General features: G+C 39.3%; 1 protein-coding gene across 3 annotated transcripts in view; it reads right to left on the bottom strand.

The window, feature by feature from the left end:
* The window catches only part of scaper (S-phase cyclin A-associated protein in the ER), a 146084-nt gene that overhangs the window by 103090 nt on the left and 26612 nt on the right, over positions 1-16382 (bottom strand). The window contains exons 6-13 of one of the 3 annotated variants that reach the window (XM_061970391.2): positions 15138-15254; positions 11122-11249; positions 10970-11049; positions 10769-10876; positions 8654-9004; positions 5838-6005; positions 5701-5767; positions 5515-5632 (exon numbers count right to left, since the gene is read on the bottom strand). In XM_061970391.2, the coding sequence (XP_061826375.2) occupies positions 5515-5632; positions 5701-5767; positions 5838-6005; positions 8654-9004; positions 10769-10876; positions 10970-11049; positions 11122-11249; positions 15138-15254 (1137 nt within the window). Of the gene's footprint in view, positions 1-5514; positions 5633-5700; positions 5768-5837; positions 6006-8653; positions 9005-10768; positions 11050-11121; positions 11250-15137; positions 15255-16382 lie in introns of all 3 variants that reach the window. The other 2 variants (XM_061970390.2, XM_061970392.2) reach the window with 2 other exon arrangements.

Below are 16382 nucleotides of genomic sequence, written 5' to 3'. Positions count from 1 at the left end.
TACCACCAAAACTGAAATTGAAATAGTTTTAAAAAACCTGGATATAATTTAGTAAGTAAATAAACCACAACAAGTAAAATAAAAGCAGTAGCAATAATACATCTAAACAATAGCAATATGAAAACAATAAAATTCAGTTTTCCAGTTTGTTTTTAATTCTGTTTTTTTTATCTTTTACACTTATTTTACCACCATAAAGAGCGTGGTTTTTGAGTCAAATAGAATTTCATAAAATGTTAATTAAATGCAAAAATCTTCACATTTATTGGTGTATACATCTTTGAACAATTTTAACCAATGTTTTTAAGTCAAAGCATAATAAATGTGTAAATGTATCAATATGTGCTTTAAGTACATTATACTTGTGTAAGGTAGTTTTTTGAAACCTTTATTTTGTTAGTGCAGTCAGACTGGATGTGGTGCACCTCACTATTATTATAAAGGGGGGGGGGAGTGTGCTGTGCTGAGTAAAGAGGCGACTTGAGGCTGTACAACAAATAATAGCAAGCCTCTCATGCCCCACAAAAAAACCCGGATTGTCACTTTCACCCGCTCGGCTCCCTGGTACACGGACCAGCTCAGGGTCATGAAAAGGTCGTGCCGTGCCCTGGATTGTGCGAGAAAAACATCTAGCTCGACGGTGCATAAGTCGGCCTTCCGGGAACATCAACATTCATAAGCAAAAGCTCTTTCAATAAGCAGGTGCGTCTACTATTCATCAATTACCAACAATAACACAGGAATTTCTAAAAAAAAATACTTTCCACTGTAAACCATCCCCTTTAACCACAATTACCCTCATATCCATACTTGCCAACCTTGAGACCTCCGATATCGGGAGGTGGGGCGGCGTAGTTAAGAGGGGAGGAGTCAAGTATTTCATATATATGTATATATAATGTATATATATATATATAAAATAAATACTTGACTTTCAGTGAATTATATATATATATATATTTATTTTACTATATATATATATATATATATATATATATATATATATATATATATATATATATATATATATATAAAAATAAGAGAAATACTTGAATTTCAGTGTTCATTTATTTACACATATACACACACACAACACTCATCTACTCATTGTTGAGTTAAGGGTTGAATTGTCCATCCTTGTTCTATTCTCTGTCACAATTTTTCTAACCATGCTGAACACCCTCTCTGATGATGCGTTCTGCTTCGTCTCCTTGTTGTGTGCGCAGTTGTGCACTGCACTCTCTAAAAGCCCTAGATGTTATAGTCACATATGCATGTACAGTAGATGGCAGTATTGTCCTGTTTAAGAGTGTCACAACATAGCTGTTTACGGCAGACAAACTGCTTTACGGTAGACGAAAACGTGACTGCTGTTGTGTGTTGTTACCGCGCTGGGAGGACATTAATGAAACTGCCTAACAATAAACCCACATAAGAAACCAAGAACTCGCCCTCGATCATTCTACACTTATAACGTGATTGGGCAGGCACGCTGTTTATATTGTGGGAAAGCGGACGTGAAAACAGGCTGTCGACACGTCACTCAGGTCTGCCTGAATTTCGGGAGATTTACGGGAGGAAATTTGTCCCGGGAGGTTTTCGGGAGAGGCGCTGAATTTCGGGAGTCTCCCGGAAAATCCGGGATGGTTGGCAAGTATGCTCATATCACAAACTGCTATCTTTTCCTTGACTATTTTACATCCAAAATTGACAATATCCGCTCGTCTCTCACATCTCTGCACAGCTTCAGCACCCGCAACGCAGCAGGAGGTCGAGAAGATGATCCGTACTTCAAAGCCACCCACTTGCTCCCTAGATCCCATTCCCTCTCTGCTCAAAAGTCACAACCAATGAATGATGGAACCCTCTCCCACAGTCCCCACTGCTCTTATCAAACCCCTTCTGAAAAAACCCAACCCTTGATCCCAAACAACTTTCAAATGACAGACCAATCTCTAACCTCTCATTCATATCGAAAACTCTCGAAAAAGTCATCTCCTCTCAGCTCCGCAATCATCTCAAAACTAACAGTCTATATGAAAAATTCCAATCTAGTTTCCGTACCTTCCCCAGCACAGAAACAGTTCTCATCAGAGTAACCAGCGATGTCTTCCGACTCCGGTTCCACATTCTTCTCCACCTCTCTGCTGCGTTGGGACACTATGGACCACCACATCCTCCTACACCGTCTCCAGCACTTCACCGGCCATTCCGACACTGCCCTTTACCGGTTCCGTTCCTACTGTCCTCACACCGTCACCTGTGAGTCCCCCAGGGCTCCGTTCTCAGTCCAACCCTCTTCATCATCTACAGCAGGGGTGCTCATTACGTCGATCGCGAGCTACCGGTCGATCTCGGAGGGTGTGTCAGTCAATCACCAGCCAGGCATTAAAAAAATAGTCCTAAAAATGAGCGATCATAAATCTTCACTATGACGTCACTTTCGTCACTTGATTGACATTCACGGCACCCGAGGGTCTTCTGAGATGACGCTGGCTGCTGCCAGCTCATTAAAATTACCGACTGGAAGGCGAGAAACACTTTATTTCAACAGACTCTGGTGCTGTACCTGTCGTCAAAACTCCAAAGACCGACTGCACAGTTGCACAGTTGCGTTAACAAAATAAGAGTCTCAGAAAGCTGGCGTGCACAAGCTAGCAAGCTACGGAGTTTGCCGACAATGTATTTCTTGTAAAGTGTATACAAAGGAGTATGGAAGCTGGACAAATAAGATGCCAAAAACCAACCACTTTCATGTGGTATTGGACAGAAAGGAGGACTTCTTTTCGCCTCCATTCGAAAATGCGGATGTTATCAGCACTACTGTCTGATTCCAATCAATGCAAGTCATCAGAATCAGGTAATACACCAACTTATATTCTTGTCTTCATGAAAGAAAGGAATCTATATGTGTTAAACATGCTTGTATTATCTTTAAACACCTTTAACTTATTAACAATATTAACTATATGTGTTAAACATGCTTGTATTATCTTTAAACACCTTTAACTTGTTAACAATATTAATTATATGTATTAAACATTCTTGTATTATCATTAAACACCTTTAACTTGTTTACAATATTAACTATATGTGTTAAACATGCTTGCATTATCATTAAACACCTTTAATTTGTTAACAAAAACATATATTTCATAAATAAGTACATATAAATTATATATATGAATGAGGTAGATCCCCACGACTTGATCAATTGAAAAGTAGCTCGCCTGCAGAAAAAGTGTGAGCACCCCTGATCTACATGCTGCCCCTCGTCAGCAGCCTGGAATTAATGTCCACTGCTAACATCAAAGTGTTAACTTTTGTGTGTGTGCTAATTTTACGCTTTTTTGTCTAATTCCGCAGCCATACACCTTACAGTCATATCACTTGGTATTTGAAACATGCTAACTGTATGCATGTTTACGTTAGCATGCTAGCATGCGAACATTAAAGTGCTAGCTTTTTGAGCTAATTTTGCAACCGTTTACCCTAGAGTCATATAACTTTATATGTGACACTTGTTAACAGCTAGCATGCTAATGTTAGCATGCTAGCATACTAACATTGAGACAATTGAGGGACAGCGGAGCTCATAGTCCAACAGACTCCTTCAGCTTCGTTCCCACAGTGTTCGATTCAATCAGTATGTATTATATACTGTATTTATAATATGAAAATATTACATATATGTTATGATTTATATTGCTACTATGGTACATTTTTAGTTTACTTTATACCTGCATTACCCTTTCCATCCTTTGTAACTGAGCTACTGTGTGGAACAATTTCCCTTGTGGATCAATAAAGTTTGTCTAAGTATATCCCAAACTTCTAGTAGACATGCTCTTTTTTTCACTTATTCGCTCCTCAAGTGTTTACAAGCATGTTGCGCAGCCCATTAATCGTTTTTTTTTTATATTTTCATAATCGTGAGAAAAATTTAATTTAAAATGTGATGTGTCCAGCCCTAAAATGGATAGATGGTAAAGAATGTGCGGTCGCAGTATTCATGCACTTAACAAAAGCATTTGACACAATTAATCATGATATTTTAATACGAATATTAGAACAATATGGCATCAAAGGTTTGGTATTGAATTGGGTAAGAAGCTATTTAACCAACAGGAAGCAATATGTGAAGATGGGTGAAAATATGTCAACGCGGCTAGATATATCCTGTGGTGTACCCCAGGGATCAATACTGGGACCAAGATTGTTTAATCTTTATATAAACAACATTTGTAAAGTTACAAAGGACTTAAAGTTAGTTTTATTTGCAGACGACACAACTGCTTTCTGTTCAGGAGAGAACACACAGAAGATAATACAAATAATAACAGAAGAAATTAACACATTAAAAAGGTGGTTTGACAAAAACAGACTCTCTTTGAATCTCAGTAAAACTAAAATAATGCTATTTGGTAACAGTAGAAGGGAAAGTCAAACACATATACAAATAGACGGAGTAGACATCGAAAGGGTAAAAGAAACCAGATTTTTGGGAGTATTAATAGATGATCAAATGAACTGGAAATCTCATATACAAAACATACAACATAAGGTGGCAAAAAACATTTCAATAATGAATAAAGCAAAATACGTCCTGGGCCAAAAATCACTTCATATTCTCTACTGCTCGCTAGTGTTACCATATCTGAGTTATTGTGCAGAAATATGGGGAAGAAACTACAAATGTGCGCTACATTCGCTAACCATGTTACAAAAAAGATCAGTTAGAATAATACATAATGTTGGATATAGAGAACATACAAACCCTTTATTTATTGAGTCAAAAATATTAAAGTTCGGTGATTTAGTAAAATTGCAAACAGCTAAAATGATGTACAAAGCAAACTATAACCTGCTACCAAAGAATGTACAACAATTCTTCTCAACTAAAGAGGAGAAATATAACCTTAGAGGAAAAAATAATTTAAAACATTTATATGCACGTACAACACTTAGAACTTTTAACATATCAGTATGTGGAATTAAATTATGGAATGGATTAAGTAAAGAAGTTAAAAATTGTACTCATATGATCCAGTTCAAGAGGTTGTTCAAAATAATAGTGCTAACAAAGTACAAAGAAGAATAATTATGAGAAATATTTCCAACCTTATTGGAAATAAGATATTTTTCATCTCAGTATGTTAATAATGACTGAATTAATTAATTAAATATTACAAAAGTGTTGTGTATACTAATTCATAGATGTTATTTTATTATATAAAAAGGTCAGTAAACGATTCTATATATTTGTAAACGCTTTGAAGTGGGAAAGGGGTAGGATTAAATAAGCTTTGCTTCTTCCTACTCCTTTTCGGGCATGATGTAAAATGAAATTATATGAAATTGTGTGATGTATTATACTGTAAGTGTGTTCATGTTCAAAATAAACTAAAGAAAGAAAGAAAAGAAAATGAGCACATTAGTCGCCCGTCAACAAGGCCCTAAAGTCATAGTTAAGCTGGCTGTGACAAGTCCATACAATGACAAAGTCTACTGTACCTTTTGCGAGATGGCGAAGACAATTTTTCATGCATGTGGATTCCATGTCCGGGAGGTCGAGCAGGTTCTTCCTCCACCATGTCGCCCCATGAGGTACTCTGACGCCATGCTTCTCTCGCTATGAAAAGGAGAATACATTTCTGAAGCATTTGAAACCGAAACTCCTTTAAAGTTGGAAAATCATACCATCATAGTCTGCTAGTATCTCACTCCACTCCATATTGGGTCCACATCCTCCATTGGCAATGCTAGGCTGTAGGTTAGATTTATAAAAGGTAAACAAAGAATAAAGACACATCTTTAAAGAGTCAAATGTCTCTAACCGGGAAGTCATTGTCATTATCCGTGTCTAGATCGTTGTTCTCTGCTTGTATCTCTCGAGTCAACTGCTCTTCCTCTGCTATGGCACTGGCGATGGCTTCCTCGTTGGCCTTCTCTAGTCGGTCAGCCAGCTCCTCTTTCTTGGCCAGGACCTCTGCAATGGACTGAGGCTGGACACAAGACGCAAAGGTCACCTCACTCCCAGATACAGCATGTCACACATCAAATCCAATGTTAGAGAAACACCAAGAGTCTATGCCAGTGGGTCTGTATTAATGATTTGTCCAGATTGACATAGCAAGTAACACCAGATCAACATAATCACACTTTTGGTCAAAAAGATCACAAGTGAGGAAGCATTCCACAGTCATGCAGGACACATTTGCTGTGAGGGTGAAGAGATGGTGGAAGGAGGCAACTCACTTGCTTTTTTGAGAAGAATATGGGTCATGGATTGGGTTTGAGATTGCATCTCTTCTATGAAACATGCCATGATGTACAAAAGCCAAAAGCAGTGAAGATGACACGTTGTGTAAATGGTAATTAAAAAGAGAATACAATGATTTGCAAATCCTTTTCAACTTATATTCAATTGAATTGACTGCAAAGACAAGATAGTTAATGTTCACACTGAGAAATTTTTTTTTTGTGTGCAAATAATCATGAACTTAGAATTTAATGGCAGCAACACATTGCAAAAAAAATGTCAGAGGGGCATTTTTACCACTGTTACATGGCCTTTTCTTTTAACAATTTTCAGTAAAGGTTTGGGAACTGAGGAGACACATTTTTGAAGTGGAATTCTTTCCCATTCTTGCTTGATGTACAGCTTAAGTTGTTCAACAGTCTCCCTTCTGATATTTTAGCCTTCATATTGCACCACACATTTTCAATGGGAGACAGGTCTGGACTACAGGCAGGCCAGTCTAGTACCCGCACTCTTTTACAATAAATTGCGAAGGGGTGGAAAGTTTCCGGTAAATTTCCGGAAACTTTCGGGAAATTTACCACGGGAAGTTAAGCTCGGGAAGTTTGGAAATTTTGACAATGTTTTGATTATTCAAAGTTGGACACCGTCCATCTTATTCTGTAAAATAAGATGAGAAGCTTGTAAAACACTAATGCAATGCCACACACAGATATAAATAGTCAGCTAAACAATTGAAGTGGTCTTTAAAAATATTTGACTGATGGACAAATGAATAGAAATAGGCTAGATGAATAAATGAACACTCAATCAGCATGCTAAATCAAACTATAACCTACATTCTTGTATGACAACAGAATGGCTAGCAGAACAGAAAATAAATGTCACGCTGTTGTAACACGTGGCTTGGCATTGTCTTGCTGAAATAAGCAGGGGCGTCCATGATAATGTTGCTTGGATGGCAACATATGTTGCTCCAAAAGCTGTATGTATCTTTCAGCATTAATGGTGCCTTCAGAGATGTGTACGTTACACATGTCTTGGGCACTAATACACCCCCATACCATCACACATGCTGGCTTTTACACTTTGCGCCTATAAACAGTCTGGGTGGTTCTTTTCCTCTTTGTTCCGGAGGACACGACATCCAGTTTCCAAAAACAATTTGAAATGCGGACTCATCAGACCACAGAACACTTTTCCTCTTTGCATCAGTCCATCTTAGATTCACTTGGGCCCAGCGAAGCGTTTCTGGGTGTTGTTGATAAATGGCTTTGCATAGTAGAGTTTTAACTTGCACTTACAGATGTAGCGACCAACTGTAGTTACTGACAGTGGTTTTCTGAAATGTTCCTGAGCCCATGTGGTGATATCCATTACACAATGATGTCGCTTTTTGATGCAGTACTGCCTGAGGGATCAAAGGTCCGTAATATCGCTTACGTGCAGTGATTTCTCCAGATTCTCTGAACCTTTTGATGATATTACGGACCGTAGATGGTGAAATCCCTAAATTCCTTGCAATAGCTCATTGAGAAATGTTCTTAAACTGTTGGGACAATTTGCTCAGGCATTTGTTGACAAAGTGGTGACTCTCGCCCCATCTTTGTTTGTGAATGACTGAGCATTTCATGGAAGCTGCTTTTATACCCAATAATGGCACCCACCTGTTCCCAATTAACCCGTTCACCTGTGGGATGTTCCAAATAAGTGTTTGATGAGCATTCCTCAACTTTCTCAGTCTTTTTTGCCACTTGTGCCAGCTTTTTTTAAACATGTTGCAGGCATCAAATTCCAAATGAGCTAATATTTGCAAAAAATAAAGTTTTCCAGTTGTTCAAACGTTAAGTATCTTGTCTTTGCAGTCTATTCAATTGAATATAAGTTGAAAAGGATTTGCAAATCATTGTATTCTCTTTTTATTTACCAAGGCTCCAGCACCCCCCGCGACCCCGAAAGGGACAAGCGGTAGAAAATGGATGGATGGATTTACACAACGTGCCGACTTCACTGGTTTTGTAGAAAAAGTGATCTGAATATATGATGCACATATTAACTTGGCCTACCTGAGAAAAGGAGTTGGACACATACATTAAAACAGGTAGTCCAAACTGATAGGTGGAGAAAGCTTCACTGGGGATTGATAGTAGTGTTAATAAATAATATTTAAAATGTGGTTCCCTCCTTTTATCCGGTAAGTGGAAGCACTTGCTACAATACAAACATCTACTCACAGCTATTCTTCACAGTGAATGTTGCTAAAACATTGCAGTCTTGGTCAGGGATTTCTTTTAAATGACTTTGTTTAGGCGGTAAAGCACCCTTGAGACCTTCCTGACTCACCCCCTCATAGCCACCCCTCCCCCTGTTCCTCCATCTCTCAGCACTCACAGTAGAAAGCTCTGTGGGGTCCAGAACACTCTCCAGTTTCACCGCTGTCATGGGAGTCTCAGCCTGTTGTGGCGCAGATCTGTCCGTGCCCTGCGACGAGCCCCCCTCAGCCACATTGTTCCCAAAGGCAGACGGTCCGCAGAGCCTATCCGTCTGGGCTTGATCTGGGGATGCGGCGCGGGCCAGAGCAGGAAGTGGCACTGATAAGGTCACGTCGCCTGGTGGGACCGCGGCTGAGCATAGGGTGGGCTCTGAAGCTTGGGAAAGGATGAGATCTGCTATAGGGGGAGGCGCGCCGTCGCAGGGTGCGTCGACACAATTCCCAGAGTCTTGTGCACTCTCTGCTGGGGGCTGCACCAACAATCACATACACACAAGCAGACGCAAGCTCCATTAAAGACATGCACTTCACCAGAGCAATAACACACGTCAAATCATGCAGGGGATCTGGATAATGGCATGCCCTAATGCAGACGCAGATTTGAAGATGAATGGGGGCATAGGCTTTGTATCCCCAACCAAAATATATATACAGTTACCGGTAGGTCCATTTGGACATTGACACCATTTTCAGTATTTCAGCTCTGTACAACACCACAATGGATTTGAAATGAAACAATCAAGATGTGCTTTAAGTGCAGAGTTTGAGCTTTAATTTGAGGGTATTTACATCCAAATCAGGTGAACGGTGTAGGAATTACAACACATTTTATATGTGCCTTCCACTTTTAAAGGGACCAAAAGTAATTGGACAATTGGCTACTCCGCTGTTCCATGGTCAGGTGTGTGTTATTCCCTTGTTTTTTTTTCATTTACAAAGAGCAGATAAAAGGCCTAGATGTCATTTCAAGTGTGGTATATTCATTTGGAATCTGGGGAGGTCATCTCTCAGTCTCAATATGAAGTCCAAAGAGCTGTCACTATCAGTGAAGCAAGCCATCATTAGGCTGAAAAATCAAAACAAAGCCATCAGAGAGACAGCAAAAACATGAGGTGTGGCCAAATCAACTGTTTGGTACATTCTTCCTCAAAAACAGGAAGGCCAGATTATAGAGTTTGCCAAGAAACATCTAAAAGAGCCTGTGCAGTTCTGGAACAACATCTTATGGACAGATGAGACAAAGATCAACTTGTAGCAGAATGATGGAAAGAGAAGAGTATGGAGAAGGCAAGGAACTGCACAAGATCCAAAGCATACCACCTCATCAGTGAAGCATGGTGGTGGAAGTGGCATGCATGGCTGCCAGTGGAACTGGATCTCTTATATTTATTGATGATGTGACAGCTGACAAAACCAGCAGAATGAATTGTGAATTGTTTGGGGCAATATTATCTGCTCATATTCAGCCAAATGCTTCAAAACTCATTGGACGACACTTCACAATGCAGATGGACAATGGCCCGAAGCATACTGCGAAAGCAACCAAATAGTTTTTTAAGGCAAAAAAGTGGAATGTTCTGCAATGGCCAAGTCAATCACCTGGCCTGAATCCCATTGAGCATGAATTTCACTTGCTGAAGACAAAACTGAAGGGAAAATGCCCACAGAACAAGCAGGAAGTGAAGACAGCTGCAGCAGAGGTCCGGCAGAGCATCACCAGGGACGAAACCCAGTGTCTGGTGATGTCTATGTGTTCCACACTTCAGGCTGTCATTGACTGCAAAGGATTTGCAACAAAGTATTAAAAAGTGACAATTTGATTTATGATCATGTTAGTTTGTCCAATTACTTTTGGTCCCTTAAAAAGTGGAAAGCACATATAAAATGTGTTGTAATTCCTACACCGTTCACCTGATTTGGATGTACATACCCTCAAATTGAAGCTCAAATTCTGCACTTAAAGCACATCTTGATTGTTTCATTTCAAATCTATTGTGGTGTTGTACAGAGCTGAAATACTGAAAATTGTGTCAATGTCCAAATATTTATGGACCTAACTGTACGATATACACCAATTGTGTGGTGAGGAGTGTGAAAACGGACTAAAAAAATCAATTTAAAGCGTATGTGTATGTGAATATTATGAATAACAATAACAATGTGGTTGATGAAGCCATCTCATATTTCCCTGCTCTTCATGAATAATCAATATCTCTCTTCAGGGACCTCAGTACCTCTATCGCATTCCCGCTCATTGCATGTTTAACATTCTCCAGGGGGTCCGGCTGTGCAGGGACTTGCTGCTCAGAGTCCACCTGGGTTGCGTTGTTGTCAGGCAAGAGCTGAGGGCAGGAAGGTGGAACTTTTTGTGGCGCCACATGTGACTGAATGTTGTCCTGCTTGGAAGCAACATTGACCGCCACGACCGGGCTGACCTTGGCGATCATGGTGGCAGAGCGAGGCTTGGCAGCACGTCCTCGTTGGACAGTCTCCCAGCCTTCTGCATCCTTCTTACCTAAAGATGGAAGGCAAAACAACAAATATTCTGTCCTGCTGTGTTTCAGGGTTAGTGGGAGTGATGTCATACTTGGTGTTTCAACTTGTGAAGTTGTCAGTTGACTAGAATTTGGCGCTGACTGAGTACACTTCACTCTGTCTGCCCAGCTGGGGCCTGAGTGGGACAGTCGGGCAGCAGCCAATGCAGGAGGAGGACCGCTGGATAGAACATTTATACAAGAGCAAAACGAATACAAAAATAAAAACCTGATGACTAAAATAATGTTTTTTTGTCATTTCTGTGGCTCTTTCCCATTCAGTTGCCAGTCACAGACATTGATGGGGAACTGCACTTTTTTGGGGGAATTTTGATCGTTCACAATCATGAGAGACAAGAACACACGTCTTTTTTTTAGGTTGGGTGGGTAGGTTTAAAGAGGATTAAAAAAAACGCTTCCAATACGCAGCTAATAGAAGCCACTGTTGTTGCCTTCAAAGTCCTCTAAAACAATTTCAAAACCCTCCATCAATGTTTTATATACACGCTGCAAGTCTATATATATGTATTAACAAACACGTTCATGACTTTATGTAACATCAGGCCTCGAATTTGAACTTTTTAAGGTCAAGGCAAGTGTTGCCTTAAAGGAGAGCTCATATTTTAGGGCACCAAGACAAGTTAGAAGGGCAACAAGGCAAACATTATTTTCTTTCCAGGCAGGGGCTCCAAAGCATGCATGCATACATTATTTATTTTTATATATATATATATATATATATATATATATATATATATATATATATATATATATATAAACTGTTTTTTTTTAATTCATTATCAATATAAACTTGTCAGCTTTTCGTCATTTCATGATGCCTGTATCTCTATTTTTACATTTTGATAGAGGGAGGTATTTTTTTTTTTTTAATTATTTATCAATTTTATATGTACATGTAGATGATGTATCGGGACAGATCCATTAAGAGTTTGAGCAGAAATATGTCGTATAGGAATTAACTACACATAATAAAACAATAACAAAATGCTGGTTTTGAAGTAATACATGAAAAAAAACACAGGGAAAAAAAAAACGTGTTTACTTTTTGATATCAAAATAAAACACAAAGCAGTTTATCTAATGAAGATGAAGTCTAATAAACAAGCTTTGTTCTTCTCTTGGTTCAGTACAAGTTTGGCCAACAATAAGAGGAGTGACACCTCAAACCGAATACACAATCTTCACAGCCTGTGTTCAATTCGATGATGTAACAAAACATTTTAGCTAGTATTGATGTTATTTGAGCACTGATACAGTTTGAAGTTAAATAAAGGAGGAGTGAACATCCCAGTGAACAAACTAAAGACTTTATAAACAAGTTGTGACAACTTTCATTTTTCTGCTGCATGTTTCCTCACATTATTAACTCTCAGTAACAGCTGATGGACACTGTATTGAGAAAATAAAAGCAACATCAAATAGTTTTCTCCTTCGCTGTGTACTTTTAGTATGGGGACAAGTGTCTCCAATATTGTCCACACCTGTCTCCATCTAAACACAGCAGTGCGCTCTTAAGCGCACGCCGGGAAGCGAGGGAAAATGATGTTAAACCAAGCGCTTGGCTCCGTTTACTCCGAGGGGAAATCTCTGCAACAAAGTCTGTGTCGTTAGTCCGCCATGATTATCAAGCCAAACGACGCTAGTGCGCTTGCGCTTGACTTCGTGTTGCCTAAAATGCATTAATAAATGACGGGGTTTCAGAAATTAAAAAATTAGACAGCATTACTAAACCGTCGGGAATTTTATCGCGAATTATCATTATACTGTTTATTGTTAAATCCCTTGTCCGTTAACAAGTAAAAAGTCAAAGGCGGTCACGGCATGTTCTTGCCGCCGGTGTTGGTCAATTTTTTAGGGCATTACGGCAAATGACAAGGGCGGTCGCGGATTTTGCCCAGTTGCCGTGGTTAAATTTGAGTCCTGTAATATGTACAATAGTTACCGTATTTTGGTCATTTTAATCAATAGCAGCACTTCCTTCCTCCATCTGACTTTTGTGTGTTTCTACTTCCGCAAACAAACACGCGAGTGTGTTGTTATCATAGTAGACTTGGTAACAGACAACGATGACGACTATTGTTGGACAAATGAGGATTCACAACATTATCTTTTTGATACGAACAGAGGATGAACTGCTGCTTGGAGAAGCGAGCACGAAGAAGAGTGTGAAATGGAGCAGACGGAAGCCCAGAGAGTGAGGTCGGTGCAATTTGGTCACGCTGCAAATTATCTGGAACTTTTTAACCAAGCTGTGCCAAATTATTGGAGTGCCCATATCAACTGGAAACGTCCCCCGGCCAGCTTGACCAAACAGAGTAAGTCAATATACTATTCTTCATAATTAGGATTGCGAAGGGGTGGAAAGTTTCCGGTAAACTTCCGGAAACTTTCGGGAAATTTACCACGGGAAGTTAAGCTCGGGAAGTTTGGAAATTTTGACAATGTTTTGATTATTCAAAGTTAGACACCGTCCATCTTATTCTGTAGAATAAGATGAGAAGCTTGTAAAACACTAATGCAATGCCACACACAGATATAAATAGTCAGCTAAACAATTGAAGTGGTCTTTAAAAATATTTTACTGATGGACAAATGAATAGAAATAGGCTAGATGAATAAATGAACACTCAATCAGCATGCTAAATCAAACTATAACCTACATTCTTGTATGACAACAGAATGGCTAGCAGAACAGAAGGCACAGGAAACTACACCTTTTGATTTGGTATTTGCTAGTTGAACTTTACAGATCACAAAAAAGGTAAATTCGGATCACTAACGTTGTTAGCATAAATGAATGGGATTTAACATAGAGAAAATTAGCATCACGGCTAACGGAGAAATATTTTTGGTTCATTATGAGACTGTGGTGGTACATAAACCTAGTTAGATATTGGCCCCAAAATCACTTAACAAGTACAGGAACAGCTACGTAGCTTGAGTGGAAGTCTGCTGGAGTAGTCTACAGTCATACAGTAACAAGCAATTGTTAAACTTTAATACCATAGATCAAATATATTTACCCCAGTAATATCATCAACACTTACCTGACTGGATGAAGTCCTTCGGCTCAAATACTAGTGTGGCCTCAATAGCCCTGCTGTAGTGTGTAGCATGCTGGGAATTATCTGCACATGTGATGGAGGAATGCACAGTGCAGGGTTGAAATTCTACTGAATTTGCATTAAATCAGGTTGTTTTAGCTGATAATCATGCTGCAAGATCTAGCATGTTGCATTCAATGTTTATTCCCATGAATTTCCCATGGAAAAGTTTCCAACTTTGAATATTCCCAGAATTTTGCAACCCTATTCATATTACATGCAGCACATCACTGTACATACACCACAACTACACTGCCGAGCTAGCAGTGTACAAACAAAACATAATGCTAATACTTTACAGATACTGTAATATGATTGTTCATGTTTTTCACTCAGTACAGGTTATTGTCCAATCGCATTGTGTTGTGCTTTACAAATTCAATCGCGTTGTCGTAGAAGCCAGCTTATCGTTTGCCGAAGTTGACTCTTACGGTTAACACCGTAGCACGCCAATGTGTTAGTGGCTAGAAAAAAAGAGTTCCTCTGTGTTCGCTCTTACAATAACAAAGTCACTGGTTATTATACAGGTTACAGAACGTAAATGAGGTATTGTTGGCGTTTTTTTAATGCATTTTTAAAGTGATTTAGGGGTAGAAATGATTGATCCCATTAGCTGCATTGCTAGCCACCAAGAACGAGATGATTTTTATATGATAGAAAGCAAAAAAAACCAAAAATATTCCGTCTTTTTGTCTCTCATAAGTATTGTGAACGATAGGCAAAACTCCAAAAAAAAGCGCAGTTCCCCTTGAAAGCACCACTCTCCACTTGTAAAAGCACCTACGCCACGATCAATACTCATTTTTTGCAATGTCTGATTACAGAGCATTTCTCGGTCTTTAACACTTAACCACGCCTTTCAACAATGGTGTAGGCAAAGACTCAACAAATACAATTAACCAACACATGGTTAACTGACTGCAACTGAAAGAGAAGTGGCTTACCCAAAGGTGAGGGTGCGACGTGTACCCGGAGAAGATACCAGTCTGTCTGCAGAGGAGCTAGGCACCACATGACGTCCCGGTGACATCTTACGAAGGTCCCAGGCTAAAGAGGTAGGCCTGCAAATGAATAGGAGTGGTTACAATAAATGGTTACTTGCAAGGAGTTGTGCATGTTTGGACAATGTAAGCTTAAAATGATACATTTTGTAGCTTTAGGCTTAAAGAGAATCCAATAAACTTGTGGATCTCTTTGACAATAAGCAATTGATCCATTGTGTTTGTGCCTTCAAGCTCACAACAAACAGTTAGTGCGAGGGTCGGCAACCCGTGGCTCTCTAGCGCCGCCCTAGTGGCATTTAATACATTTCAAAAATGTATTAAAATGGAAAAAGATGAGGGAAAAAAATCAATTGTTTGTTTCAAAGTGGTAGGAGGACAAACATGACACAAACCTCCCTAAATGTTAGAAACCCCATCGTTTACATTAAACATGCTTCACTGATGAGAGTATTTGGCGAGCGCCGTTTTGTCCTACTAATTTCGGCGGTCCTTAAACTCACCATAGTTTGTTTACATGTACACATTTCTCCGACGCTGCCACAGAAAGACGTGTTTTATGCCACTCCTTCTTTGTCTCATTTTGTCCACCAAACTTTTTATGCTGTGTGTGAATGCACAAAGGTGATCTTTGTTAATGTTATTGACTTGTTGGAGTGCTAATCAGGCATATTTGGTCAGTGCATGACTGCAAGTGAATCGATGCTAACATGCTATTCAGGCTAGCTGTATGTATATATTGCGCCATTTTGCCTCGTTTGTAGCTATATTTGAGCTCATTTAATTTCCTTTACTTATGTCCTCTGTGTATTTAATTTATATTTGCATGTCTCATGACACTTTGTATGTAATATTGGCTGCATTTCTGATGGTTGTTTGTGTGCCATGTTGTTCCAGACCACAGCAAACGTTACCCAGCTAACAAAGATTGTAATAAATCCATTAAAAGAAGTCGGCCTGCCGTTTCCTTAAACATAGACACACACATCTATACCTTTGGCCACTCTAAGTCAGTTATTTCTCTGAGTTATCTCACCCTCGGAGAAGCCTCTGTTTGACTCATGTTTTCCAATGCTGTAAAAATGTGTAGAATAAATATTACATGTCAACGAAGACTTGCATCAGCCTGCGACACAATCATGTTGATACTAATATGGCTAATATAGACACTTACATCATGTGTTGCCT

This window comes from Nerophis lumbriciformis, linkage group LG10, assembly GCF_033978685.3.
Source record: "Nerophis lumbriciformis linkage group LG10, RoL_Nlum_v2.1, whole genome shotgun sequence".
Lineage (NCBI taxonomy): Eukaryota > Metazoa > Chordata > Actinopteri > Syngnathiformes > Syngnathidae > Nerophis > Nerophis lumbriciformis.
Note: the sequence above shows the minus strand (reverse complement) of the source record. Positions and strands in the feature narration are given on the sequence as shown.